Source organism: Pangasianodon hypophthalmus, chromosome 9, assembly GCF_027358585.1.
Source record: "Pangasianodon hypophthalmus isolate fPanHyp1 chromosome 9, fPanHyp1.pri, whole genome shotgun sequence".
Lineage (NCBI taxonomy): Eukaryota > Metazoa > Chordata > Actinopteri > Siluriformes > Pangasiidae > Pangasianodon > Pangasianodon hypophthalmus.
This window is the reverse complement of record NC_069718.1, coordinates 18631838-18646381: the sequence shown is the minus strand read 5'-3', so window position 1 is coordinate 18646381 and position 14544 is coordinate 18631838. Positions and strand designations below refer to the sequence as shown.

At 39.7% G+C, this 14544-nt stretch overlaps 2 protein-coding genes across 6 annotated transcripts in view; both read right to left on the bottom strand.

The window, feature by feature from the left end:
- The window catches only part of gpr37a (G protein-coupled receptor 37a), a 7085-nt gene extending 868 nt beyond the window's left edge, over positions 1-6217 (bottom strand). Inside the window, exons 1-2 of the mRNA XM_026919317.3 lie at positions 5060-6217; positions 1-1502 (exon numbers count right to left, since the gene is read on the bottom strand). The exon at positions 1-1502 is cut by the window's left edge and continues 868 nt beyond it. Coding sequence (XP_026775118.3) covers positions 651-1502; positions 5060-5986 — 1779 coding nt within the window. The 5' untranslated portion in view covers positions 5987-6217 and the 3' untranslated portion in view covers positions 1-650. The remainder of the gene's footprint in view (positions 1503-5059) is intronic.
- A 1957-nt stretch (positions 6218-8174) lies between these two features.
- The window catches only part of pot1 (protection of telomeres 1 homolog), a 43450-nt gene continuing 37080 nt past the window's right edge, over positions 8175-14544 (bottom strand). For 4 of the 5 annotated variants that reach the window (XM_026919314.3, XM_026919312.3, XM_034307356.2 and 1 more), the window contains 9 exons: positions 14306-14397; positions 13329-13358; positions 12997-13153; positions 11430-11602; positions 9473-9608; positions 9201-9283; positions 8975-9069; positions 8659-8764; positions 8176-8458 (listed from right to left, as the gene is read on the bottom strand). In XM_026919314.3, the coding sequence (XP_026775115.3) occupies positions 8337-8458; positions 8659-8764; positions 8975-9069; positions 9201-9283; positions 9473-9608; positions 11430-11602; positions 12997-13153; positions 13329-13358; positions 14306-14397 (994 nt within the window). In that variant the 3' untranslated portion in view covers positions 8176-8336. Of the gene's footprint in view, positions 8459-8658; positions 8765-8974; positions 9070-9200; positions 9284-9472; positions 9609-11429; positions 11603-12996; positions 13154-13328; positions 13359-14305; positions 14398-14544 lie in introns of all 5 variants that reach the window. The other variant, XM_026919315.3, reaches the window with a different exon arrangement.

Here is a 14544-nt window from a genome sequence, read left to right as displayed (position 1 = left end):
TTTAGCTAAAATAGCAGTCTTTATTTTACAGTGTCAGCTGAAGTGATGCAGTTTTTCCTGCTACTAAATACAGAGTGAACATACTGCTTACATAGCAAGGGAGCCATGCTTAACTTTTAACTGATTCATATGAATCATCATTTACCATTACCCAACAACATATTAACTATTACCAGCTATTTTAACATTACTTTCCATGAGACTTAAAAATACTACATTGTGTTTGCAAAAAAAAAAAAAAATTAAACATGTAAACTTTCAACATGTAGGTATAAGACAACTGTGCAAAAATAAAGTGAGTTAATTCATAATCCCTATGAACTCCATTTAAACTACAGTTAATGCTCATGGTTTTCATCTGTAAACAGTAACGAGCAGCTACAACTCTAAGACAATCTGCCCTACAATACTGTAAATTGGTTTATGTAGTCTATTTGTTGCCAAGTATCTCCCAAAATGTGCCAGGTGAGTTAGAACCCAAAGTCTGACGGCATATCACAGTGGTCTGTTCAATAAGTCTGAGCCCTTTATAAAGTGTGGTATAACATGATAGAGAGTGTAGAACATGGCATTGGTTGTATCTTTTGGGTATGATATGGTATAGAGTGTACACATGGGTGGGATATGGAATGTGCACATGTTAAAGTCTCCTAGCAGTGTGTGCTCACAGATGTATAGTTAGTTGCCTCCCTGTGCACTGTGCTATAGGGTGAGAGCTCCAGCTCAGTAGTGGCCTCATTCTCGTTGTCGTTGTCACTAGTGCCATTAGAGAACTTGGGTGGGCCGCATTCCTCCAGGCAGCAACAGCAGCAGTGCAGAAAGGCTTTGCTGAAAGGCTGACAAAGCACTAGCAGCAGCACAGGTGTCACTGCACACTTGCAGAACAGCAGCATCTGACTAAGCATGTGTAGGATGTCCAGAGTGTGGCGTGGCATTCCTACAGCCATGTATGCCGACACAACGTTGTAGACGTTCTCTGGGATCACACAAATCCCATACAGGATAGCCAGAGCCACGACTGTGCAGTTCATCCGTCTCTCCAAGTGGATCTGCTCACGCTGCCCTCGAACACTCGTCCTCTCAGCCTGGCGCATCTTCCGTGCTGTTACCACTGAGCTGATGATGGTGAAAACAGTGGGCAGGCAGAAGTAGCAGCCAAAGTGCCACCAAAGACGGGCTCCGTCATAAGTAAGTCCCAGCACATAAAGGGAGTCAGGGAGTGTTGTGGAGATGCGGATTATACAGCGCTCGCTGGGTAGCATCTCATTAGCCACCTCAGGGAGCTCCTCAGCAGGCACCTCTCTCTCCTCTGTTACCAGCTGGTGGATTAGCAGCTCAGGCAGTGCCAGCAAAAGAGCACCCAGCCAGATCACAGCCAGCTTAGCTGTGGTGGAGGCACAGTTCTCGATCGTCTCGTAGTACATCCGCACATTGGATGCGGCTCGGAAACGGTCGATACACAAAGCACAAAGGGTAAAAGTAGTTATACCCAAGGAAGCCACCTGTAATGGAAAGACATGAATAAATTAATTAGTATCAATACCTATCTAAATATCTATCAAACCTAGCCAAACTATCTATCGAACAATTATTTCCACAGTTTGGGCCATGGTGACTTAAGTCCAAAAGATACATCCATATTTATGCGCTTAGTCACTATTCTAGGTGCAGTATTCAGATCATCTACATGTAGAGCACACCTCTGAGGTTGCCAGATATTTTCCTGAGGAGAAGCATCAGAGACAGGTTTTTTATAGTGTCTAGACCACTGGCTTTTATCACAAGCACTTGCCTTTAAGCCCCCTCAAAAAAATCTGAGACAGGAAATGAGGACTGAAGAAGGAAATAGTGTTTTTTTTTCTTTGCTGTCAAATGTAATATAATCTAAAATACAAGCAAGAGACAAATTAAAAATGTAGGAATAGTGCTGAATACCATCTGAATGAGTCTGAATACCGATTTGGTCACTTTTGTTATTAAATCCTCACTAAGTGCATGTAACTCAACTCTGAATACAGCCCTTTTTTCAATCTAGCAAGACAAGTGTTGTTCAGAGAAAGACAAGTGTCCGAGAACGTCAGACTCCTTTTACCTTGGTACACTCTTTCTACTGCTTAGATTTTCAGTACACTGCATTTCAAATGCACCCAGACACTACTACTACATTCTACTACCTCAAACACTTCTTGCAACTTCTTGCAACAGTCAAGCTCACTGACATTCAGTGTAGGCTGACATTCAGAGCTGAAGGCTTATAATTTGATTGCCACGTAAGTAACATCTGTGAAACATCTGAGAAATGCAATAAATAATGCTAACCCTACATAATGCTGAGAAACCAGTGTTTGCTTTCTTAACCCCTAGTTAGGACCACAAACTCCACAGTTTATTAGTTAGCACTGATAAACTACTCGACTACAAGAGTAATTGTCCCTCCAATTTCTGTATGCTTAATGCCACCCCTGTCAGAATGACTTCTTATTACGCACATGCACGATGATGCCAAAAACAGCTACACACTGTAGAGATAGGAGATGGATGGTTTGATAGATGAGGAGATGGATGAATAGATAGAAGGATAGATGGAAGGAAAGAATGTAGGCAAATTATATTGTAATATGACTGTCTCTAATTACTTGGGTATGAGCATGTACAATCTAAAGCCATGAAAACCAATCTCTCGGGGCTTAATGCATTTTGTCTATAGCACTGATAGCAGCCTCTCTAATCATTTCTAATTAATGACTTGATTAGAATCCTCTTTAACATGACAACAGAGCACAATCGTTATCTACTTTACATAACAAGGCAGTGCGGTCTCAGATTTGCCATTATCTAAATTACATGTGCCGCAGCTAGATATGTAATTTGTCTAAGCAATAAAGAGAATTTGTGTTTGTTCCACCGTTAACTCATCCTGAATTACACTTCTTAGAAATGAATCACTTAAGTCTTATGCAAATCGGTCATTAGTGAGCCTTATGCAATTCAGTGTATGTCTTATAGCTGGACAGAAAAAGTGATGATTGATAGCAATCAATAGCAATATATTCCCCGTGTTTATGATGGATTGGGTTATTTAAAGAAGCTTAATCCTTAAAGCTCATATGTTAGAAAACCAATTCTAATGGTAAGCAAGGGCAGCAGCAGTGAAACAAAATACAAACAATAACTGAATAACTCATTCCATATTAAGCAAAAACTCATGTAACTCCTACAGGGCTTGTGTGTCTCATTTAGGGATAAACTGCAACAGTTTAGGTTACTCTGATGCCATGCAACAGACACACAAACTCAAACAAATCTCCAGACAGTGCTAGAGAAGATGGTGGGAAAATAAGCTGGAAGTCTTCTGAATAGCATGGAGGGAATCTCTCAATAATTAGCATAAGCCCCTTGTATCAGGCAGAGTGGCCTATTTAAAACACACAACTTGATAGAAAGCCGCAAGAACAGGATTAGGTTCTTATTTAACACGGTATCTACATTAACACATTTTGATCCTTTCCTCCAGACGTTAGAACGCATGATTTCTCAGAGTCTCTGTTAAGCCATTCCTTATGAAACCACATACTAATCTCAACTAGTTCTGTCCAACCACCAACATACACTTTTTTTTTTTAAACAGAAATAACAGGTATGATGTATTTCATTTTGGTTTCTGGAAGCATCATAACACAGGATCAGCACTGGCTAAAGTGGTCAGTGGTCTGATCTCCGTCTCAGAGTGTGGATATGTTTTGGTTCTGTCAGACTTGAGTGCAGCACTGGGCACTATTGACAGATGATATTTTAATATTCATGCTTGAAAACATGGTTGGGTTAGACAGACAAGTTCCTGCCTGATTTAGATCCTATTTGACATAACCAGTTTATTAGCAAAAACTGATATTTTTTTGCTAATAAATCTTAAAGTGCAATATGGCATACCACTACAAGGTTCTGTTTTAGGGCCCATATTATTGTCTCTTTATGCCCAGCTCCCTGGTCATGTTCTTCTTCTTTTGGCTGCTCCCTTTATGGGTCGCCACAGCAAATCACTGGCACGCATATTTGATTTGGCACAGTTTTTACACCTTATACCCTTCCTGACGCAACTCTCCCCAATTTTATTTGGGCTTGGGACCGGCACTGTTGCGTGCAATCCCAGTGGCTGGGGTTGGTTCCCTGGCCAGGAAGTGAACCCGGGCCGCAGCAGTGAGAGCGCCGAGGCCTAACCACTAGTCCTCCAGGGATCCTCAGCCCCCTGAACATGTAATTCACAAAAAAATTATTCAGAAGCACATCTACACAAAATGGAAGAATGAATAGAAACTTCCTTCTCCTAAATTCAGAGAAATACTGATATCTGCCTGTAATAAATTTGCTGATTTCACCACCGAGTTTGGCATTTTGCTTTGAAACCAAAAGCTACAGTTGCTGGTCTCTCATTTGATTCTTAAGTAAGTAACATCTCTAAGCTCATTATCATCTGATAAACATGACTGAGACAGAGAGCCAGTTAACAATAATTAGTTCCCGGTATGTTCTGGGAACGTTCCTGTTTAGTTTTCCAGGAAAGTTTGTTTTATGGAAATATAACATTCCCGCAATGTTAGATTACAATTACAAAACTAACACCTAAAAGCAACCATTCCTTGTCATTTGTCCTGTCCTAAGACAATGTTATGTCCTCAGACTATTTCAGAAACAATGCTAACTTTGTTAACCAATAGTGGCCCATAAGCTCCTGTTAGGGAAAAGTGCAGTGTTAGCTGGGGAGGCTCCTCTCACCAGGAAGCCAACTGAGACCTCATACTTTATCAAAACTCTCTTTCAAAGTAACAAACCTGTGTTTGTCCAGTTTAACAGTTTAAATAAAATCTGAGAATCTGCTCCTTTTCCATATTAATCTGTTTCCATGCTGTAACACTGGCAGCATTTTAATTAGCCACTTATCACAGCTTTAGCCTATAGGCTAGTGTCCTCTCAGTGCACTTACTTACTTACTTATTTATTTATGTATTTATGTATGTATGTATGTATGTATGTATGTATGTATGTATGTATGTATGTTTACCTCAAAGTATGGTATAATTTTACAGGAGAACTCTCCGAGCAGCCAGTCCTTGGTGAGCTGGTGGAATATGACTAGCGGTAAGCAGAAGAAGGTGATGAGGAAATCCCACAGGGCTAAATTGGCGAGCAGTGAGTTGGAGACGCTGCGCATGTAGTAGTTATGACACACGGTGCACATGATTGCGATATTGCCGATTATCCCCGCTGTGAACATGATTACAGACACTGATATGATGGCATAGGCAGCGTATGATTCCCCTGTGACTGGATAGAACGGGTTTGGGAGCCCAGGAGCTCTGGGCCGGGTGTTGATGGGGCCGAGCGGAGTGCTGTCCTCGTAGTCCTCCTCAGGGAAGGTGAGCTCGGGGCTCTGGGAAGAGGACACAGTCGGCAGCTCTGAGGGCTGCTGCTGAGCGGACGCTTTAGGAACACTTTCCAACTTCTCAGCCAGTGATCCTGACTCACTCTGATTTGTCCTCGGAGCTCTTCTGGGTCGCTGATACACACCAGGATGTTTCACGTGCTTCCCGTTCAGTGAGTGTTTCCAGGACAGGCTGGTGTCTGCATGTGTACCGAGTGTGTCAGGTGGTTTCTCGGTGTGTGCAGGTGCTCCACTGTCTCTGTCCGGGCTGACACCTGGAACATTTCCCCCAAACGTCCTGGACACATTTAATGCCAAACCGGCTTCCCATTGCACATGATCACTGTCCACTTCTTTAGAGACTTTCCTGGAAGCCAGAAGTGACAGTGCGCTCTCTGTACTGCTCTCTGTGCTGCTCCTGAGTGCATTATTATTATTATTATTATTATTATTATTATTATTATTATTATAATAAGAGCGGCTGTTATTCCCAAACCTGTACGCGGTAACTGTCCAAAGTTCACAAGACACGAGCAGAAAAAATAATCCTATTAATTGTATTCCCATGTTTCCCTTAAACACTCGGAGAAACCATACTCAAAATTGACTATCCATTTTTTTTTTTAGAAATCCATCGATTCCAGCGACAAAGTTGCAGCCCTGTCTCCCCAGTTCATGCCGTTACTGAGCTGAGTGCTAAACTCCACTGCTGTGAGCTGTGTGGCTCTCAGCATGCTGAAGGAGGAGCAGTGGATGAGTTTTACTCTTCTCTCCTCTACTCCTGCTGTGCACCAGCCACCGGATACAAACCCCCTCCTCCCTCTCTCCCTCCTCCTCCTCCCCCTCCTCCTCCCTCCACAACAGCGCCACTCTGCGGAATCACACCAACACTGTCCCTCATGGTCTATAAGCGTCCTAACACTGCACACTTTCTCACTATTTAACTCCTCTGTGCTTTGTACTGCAATTATTCTCTAACACCCAAATGAAACTATTCTCTGTCCTACTCCCACTGTCCTACTCCCACTTCCCTAATCCTTACAAACCTATAGCACAATACCTTATTTTAACATATGCACTGTACGAAACAAACATCATACTATATCTCCACTATGCTTTCAACTGCAAAACTGGTCAACTGCAATAACAATGTAGTGAACAGGCTGCTACAGGAGAGGTGTGTGCAGGGCTGTTTTAATCTGTTTTGGTCCCGCAGTCAGTAGTTTTATTTGCATCTGCCTGCTATGGTTTCTGACTAACTTACTTGATTCTATATCCCGTGAGCTTCATATCTGACCGCCTTCTCCCATCTGAATGAGAAGAAGACCAGCCCAAACCTCGGCCCTGCACATCTGTAACACACAGATCTGGTAATTCACTTTCAAAAAAATTTGAGCTGCTGTCATAGTTGGGCCATATGCAAAAATTCAGCTTTTTAGCTGTGCTGAAAAATAAACAAAATATTAAAGATGAAACATTGTGGATGGAAAAAATCTTTAGATTTTGTGAACGAAAAATAAGGAAGTTTGATGCATTTTCTACTGCTACATTTAGCAAAATTTGAGATATCCTTTTTCTGAACAAGGACAGAAAAAAATTCTTGTATATGTGTAACATCAACTAAAATGCCAAAGCCATTTGGTTTCCATCCCTCACACTCTACTAATCCTTGCTACTGATTAAAGGTGTAGTCAGTGATTTTGAGAGAAATTAGCTATAGCTTGCTGCTTTTAAAGTCAAAATTCAGCAGGTCCTCGGACCAGTGTTCTCTCTAAAGCCGCACCTCCGAAACTAAAGTGCCTGTGTATCCATGCTTGCCATTAAAAAAATAGAGGTTCAGGACAAATAACCACGTTAAATAATAAATGACATGAGAACAAATAGTTTGCTGGGCTTCTCCGATGATTAACAGAAGAGATGACATGAATCTTGGAAGCTACTTCTGCAGCTTGTAGTACAGCTCCATTTTTCTAAAAGATCTCTACAGTACATTTTTCTCTAACTGAGGTTCTCTCCTCTTTACCCATCACTGTTGCCAAAAAGAAGAAAAAAAAAATAAATTCAGGGGAAAAACAGAACCAAAGGAGAAAAGTTTTAAAAATAGAAGTAATGTAGAAAGCAGTAAAGTAGATACAAGTATTTAAACATTTCTGCAACTTGCTGAAATCTAATCTTTGTAAAAATGTTCTTTTTACAGAAAAAGTCCTCATTAAACATTGAAGTCCCAACATTAATGTCCTCAGTTTGACTCCACATTAAAAGTGTTTGTATCTACAACTGACGAGTATATTTACACATTACAAATACCTATACCACACCATGAGAAAAATGGTGTTTGTCTTGTTAGTCTACTCAGCAATCGGTTTCAATTTGTCCATAAATTACACACTTGCTTCTGAATGCTGCAAAACGTTTTCTTTTTGCCAGCATGCATTTGCTTTACATTTCTTGTTTATAATTGGCACCAAAAAGCCTGGTGACCATATATACAGTTTAGAGGAGAATGGTGAAGAGGCAGTAGTAATTTTTCATAAATGTAATTTTACGGAATGAAGGCAGCTAGGAGTTTAAAAAGCAAGCATTTTTCTTTTACTCACTCAAAGTTTCATAATGATCTGTATCTGTGCAGGCAGGCTATAAATTATATGCTAGGTCTTATTTCCAAACTGCAATAAAACAAAGCTAGGTCATACAGCTGAAAATGATAAATCACTTTATTAATGGATATCTATGTATATTATACACATTTAAATTTTTTTTTTTTTTTTTTTTAAAAAACACCATTTTGTATAAAATAAAAAAAATTAGCTAATCTCACTGTTAGTTTGTCAAAATTCTAACTGAAGTGCATTCAATCCAAAGGTGCATTACTGTAGTTGGTGCATCACAGCATTCTTCATCCAAAGGAAAGTTGGCCTCACTGGGGAGTGCAGAAATTGCCTCTTGCTTCTGTGTTAGTTATCTGGTAGCACACTTGAGTTCTGCCATTCTCCTCTACAGTGTAGGCGCTAAGGCAGAGGTCCAGCCACGGGCGCTCTGCTGTGGAAAAGAAGCAGAAAAGAAACTCCTTGATATAAAGGGCTGCAACATAATTTTTACGAAAAGCAAACCATACGTCAGACTGGTCAAATTTAATTTATTAACTAAAGGATTATATGGGGTCTGAATGCTTTCTGTGCTTATTCTTTATTTGGAGCCGGCAGCAGTTTAATGGCAGTAGTTGCCAGTGATGATTTTACCCATGCTGCTCCCTGGTGGATGAAGCCTATCCATGATGGTCTGAACTTTATCCTGCGAATCCTGACAAGCTGATGTGTCAGCAGCAGTGACGTGGAAGAATCTCTCCTATGAGAATCAGAAGAACAAGGGAAAGAAAGATAGAGTTTTGGAGAAGGAAAAACAACCTTGTTGCAGAGAGCACACAGATGATATTGGTCCATATCACTGATTTTTTAAATTGCAAAACAGTTTATATAATATAGAAAAAATAACTGCATTTCAGTACAAATATTCTTGTATCCATGAAGACTTTAATTTAACAGTGAATTTGCTTACAGCATCCTCCCAAATTAAAGCTTCAAGTGTGCCTGTCTCATCCTCTAGCTCAAATTTGATCAGTAAAGCATATCGCATCAGCTGCACGCCAAGAGCTGAGAGAGCGATAAGGAGAGGATAAAGAGAGAAAGAGATGAGACATATGTTATTGCCAAACACAATCTGGTAGTAATGTTGTGGAAAGGTAAATTGTATCCAGTAATACTGTAACTAAGGTGCATTTTACCTTTGGCCACATTATGCTCATCCCACATCTCTACTCCAGAAACTTCAGGCTCCACAAATGTGGACCGAGAGCACTGTTTACACCTAAAACACACACACACACACACACACACACACACACACACACACACACACACACACAAAACACAAATGAGACAAAGATTCTACGCTCTGTAAACAGAGATATGAAAACTACAGATGTTATGTTAATAGGCTAAAGAATTGCCTCAGTGGACTGAGAGCATTGGAGCACTGATAATCATTAGTCCTGACCCATAATATCTCTTGTCTCTACCGAAGAGGAATGGGGCTGTGAAATCCAGCAGTCTCATTCTCCCATCATCCGAGCACACAGGGACCACGTTACTATGAGCAGCGGATATCACACACATTTCTTCCAGTGTAACACCTATAGGAAACCCATTAAAAACAAAACAAACTGCAGAAAAATGCACCGACTCATCAGTCTTGTACAGCAGATTTCGCCATATACAGTGGAAATAAAAAGTTGCTGTTAAAATGTCAGGTTTTATGATGTAAAAACAATGAAACCAATTTAAACCATGTCAGAACCTTTTTCACCTTGATTGTGACATTGCAACATATAAAAAAATCAAGTGACGAACAACCAGAAATGTTTTAGGGAAAAAAAGAAAAACAAAAAACTTCCAACGCCCAGCTTGCATAAATGTGCACACTCTTTTATAATTGGGAATGTAGCAGTGTTCAGAATCAACCAATCACATTCAAACTCATGTTAAATACTAATTAGTATACACCTCCCATCAATTAAAGTGACTGATTAACGCCAAATAAAGTACAGCTGTTCCTATAGGACTTTCCTGACATCTGCTTGGTAACATCCAACTGGAAAAGCCATGGGCCGCAAAGAGCTTAGAAAGCAGGTACGGGATCTCATTGTTGAAGAATATCAGGAGAGGGTTACAAAACATTTCCAAGGCACTGGATATATCATGGCGCACTATAAAGACAATAATCAACCAGTGGAGAAAATATGGCACAACAGTGACATTACTAAGAACAGGACGTCCCTCCAAAATTGATGAGAAAACTGGTCAGGGAGAGTGCCAAGAGGCCTACAGCAACATTAAAAAAGAATTGTAGCAATTTCAGGCAAGCACTGGCTGCTCCCAACATATGACAATCTTCCCAATTCTTCATAAACCTTTTTTAACAACAACAACAAAAAAACATCCAAGCCCGGCTAAAGTTTGGAGAACTAAATAAATAAATAAATAAATAAAAATCCAATCTCTCAAAACCATGTGGAATATGTTATGCTTTGATGAGACCAAAGTTGAACTTTTTCACCATAATACCAAAAGACTATAATATTTATACTTATAAATACTTATAAAAGACTAAATAACTAATATTTGGCACAAAAAAAAAACCCCAAAACAAAACACAGCACATCACCAAAAGAACACCATCCCCACAGTGAAGCATGGAGGTGGCAGCATCATGCTTTGGGGCTGCTTTTCTTCAGTTGGAACTAGAGCTTTAAACAGGGTGGAGGAAATCATGAAAAGCTCCAAATACTAGTCAATTCTGGCACAAAAACTTAAGGCTTCTGCTAACACTTAAGATGAAGAGGAATTTCACCTTTCAGCATGATGACCCAAAGCACACCTCCAAGTCAACAAAGGAATGGCTTCACCAAAACAAGATCAAGGTTTTGGAATGGCCCAGGCAGAGTCAAGATCTATATCCAATCAAAAATCTGTGGGGTGACCTGAAGAGAGCTGTGCACAGGAGATGCCCAGATAATCTGACAGAGATGGAATGCTTTTACAAGGAAAAATGGCAAAATATTGCTAAGTGAAGATGTGCCAAACTGACTGACTCTTACCCAAAATGATCAAATGCCATGATAAAATCTAAAGGTGCTTCAACTAAGTATTAGTTTAGGGGTGTGCACACTTATGCAACCAGGTTATTGTACATTTTTTATTGTTCATTTTTCCCTAAAATGATTCTTATTGTTTTTCACTTTAATTCATAGGTTGCAGTTTCACAATAAAGGTAGAAAAGGTTCTGACATTGTTTAACTTAATTTCATTTTTTACATCACAAAAACCTGCCATTTTAACACAGGAGTGTACTGTAGATTTTTTTTTTTTAATCTCCACTGTAGCACATCGAGCTGCTCCAATCATTGCCAAACATCCCTTGAAAAGTGTGGTCTTTTTTTCAGTGCACAGCTTACCCTGGAGAAACAGCAGCTGAGTGTGTGTGTTGCTCAGGACCATCTCACAGGACACGTGCATGCTAATGGAGTCCACTGAAGAGGTGACTGCCCAGTGCTCACTGCACGGCTGATTGACTCTCAAAGCCTCCTGGAATACCCGAGCTATAACCTCATCATTGGGGACCTCCACTCTATTATACAGGCACATTATGCACATCAGCTTTAGAACAGCTGCAGGATTTCTGTAGATAACCTCTCATGAAAATGTATTACACTGAATGGTCGCATGGTGAATCTGTTTTCTGCGCATACTATAACAATATAATAGTGCTTTTCTATTGAACAGTGTGACAGCAAAGCATGGCTTAGTAACAAATCTGAACCCAGGACCATCCGTATCCGTATCCGTATCTCCATGTCCGTTTCCAATCACAATCATTTTACTTTTATTTTTACTAATATTTAATTGTTATTAATATTTTATTTGTGAATTCTACAACAGTTAGTTCATGGCTTAATGGTTAGAGACTCGGACTTGCAACCCGAAGGTGAACCTGAAGGTTGTGGGTTCGAGTCTCGGGTCCGGCAGGGATTGTAGGTGGGGGGAGTGAATGACCAGCGCTCTCTCCCACCCTCAATACCACGACTGAGGTGAGACCCTTGAGCAAGGCACCGAACCCCCAATTGCTCCCCGGGCGCCGCAGCAAAAGGCTGCCGTGTGTGTACGTGTGTGTGTGTGTGTACACTTGGATCGGTTAAATGCAGAGCACAAATTCCTAGTATGGGTCACCATACTTGGCCTCACTTCACTTACTAACTTACTAATTTGATTGGTCAAGCGGCGTTCCAAGAGCGACTAAATTTCCTATAACTGCACTGGGAGTTTCACTGTGTGTATTACTGCAGGTTATCAGGTGGTGACTAGCTATAGGCATGAGAAGTAAAATACTTTTTGCATTTTCTGTGGCTGAATCTTAAATTTTTTTAACTTTACGTACAGCACAAACAAAATGAGCAGGAAGTAATCTGGGATGGCATCCTATTCAGACCATGGCAGATTTTACATGGGTCAAGGGTAAGAAATGTAAAATCAAGCTAAAACACATTAAGAAAATGATACTATGGATAAATAAAAACTAATCTAAAGCATTAAACTGTTGGATAAAGCTAAGATGTTGCCTTTAAATTCACCAGAAAATTCACTACAAGACTAGATTACTAGATTTTGTGCTAGAGGAATATTGATTCCAACCAGGAAACCTTATATATATTGTGTGAGGAGTGTGTTTATCCAATCAATAGTCTCAATCAAAATGACATCAGAATGCGGGGATTAGCTGAGCAATGCCACACCATCCAGTGCAAAAGCGCTATAACTAAACCAAAAGAACACTTTTTTTCCCCACTTGCAATACATCATGCTGCTAATTATTATTATTATTATTATTTGCTTTTAATGACATTTCCTATTTCCTAATTATACAATTCCATACAATTATCATTTGCTTAAATGTTATGAATTTATAAAAAGATTAAATATCTTGTCTACATCACTGCATATATGAGAGTGCAGTATGAGACTCACAGTGTTGTACATTGTGGACAGAAGAGTTTGAGGCACTGGTACAGGTTCTGGGGTTGGTAAGATTTCACCTTGGCACGAACGTGACAAACCACAGGTGGAGTTGATCTCTTCACATGAGCAAGAGATACCTGCTGCAGTGCGTGTCCACATGTCCGAACTGAACACATACAATTACAAGCAAACAGCAAAGTAAATTCGAGTTCCCCACTGACTACATTTCTAGCCTAGTCAGGAAGTGAACACATGGCATGCTGAAATAGCCATGGTACAGTTGGGGAAAAAAAAATTTAATGATCAAAAGATTTGAACCAGTTAAGAACATTCTATTTTACCTGTATAAAAATCTTCATTGACCGCTTCACCTGAAACACAGCAGAAACACTGTATTTATGGCAATTTATTCAGTCATTATAAATATCCTACAAACATAACAAATGATATTAAATATCCGTCCAGAAGGCATCACTGTACCTATCAATGTGTCCACTGTAATATATGTGTATAATGTTCCCCATGTTGGAACATTTGTTTTGAATTAACCTCCCTGAAATTCAAAGTAGTTTTATTTCAAAGTTCAGTGATTTTAAAATCAAGCATCACTGAAACAGTTAACTGGATACTCAAATAGTTCCATAAATTCAGATTTAATATTTCAGTTGTCAGATATGCAAAAACTGTGTTGCACAGTCAAATTCAGTTTGCAAAATTCACTTTGGAAAAAATATAAGTTAAGCATCTGGGCTACCAAGGCACGGACAGAGGCAATCCTGGAATCTCTCTCTCTCTCTCTATCACACACACACACACACACACACACACACACACACACACACACACACACACACACACACACACACCATTGCCTATCCCTGGGTAGCCTGGATGCTTATCTTTTTGTTTGTTTTTCAAAATTAAACAAACAAAAAACACAGCAGTTTAAACAATTAAAATCTGGAACATTAAAATAATTTACCTCGAACCAGGGAGGTTTTCAAATTTCAAACAAATATATTTCAAACAAATATATACAAATGTGTGGTATTCAAATTAATATATTTCAATGCTATGAAATTCAGTGGTGTTTAAATGGTGCTCAACTTCAACTGCTTTTCAAATCTTTGTCTCTTTTCTTCTGCTTGCATAGAGTACCTATATTTCTATATACAGTACAGTATTCAACTCTATAGGGGGAATATTATACACATACTATACTACAGTGGATACAGTGAGAGATACAGTGACAGATAGACAGGGGGATACAGATCTTTGCCTCACTGGATTCAAGAAGTGTGTAGAGGCAGGAACTTACCAAGAGCCTCTGGAGGAGTATACCAAACATCTAGAAGAGTGGCATCATTCACTTCATTTTCACCAGCTACTGCTACATGACTCTCCATCAATCTGGCCAAGTGAGAGGTAAGGAAAAGACAAGATAAAGTGCTGTGAGACACTTGACAGACATCAACAGAGAATATTTGTTAATATCATCAGTTTATTATAAAGTACATTCAAAGAAATCTACTATACTTATCAATATGGCAACTTTCC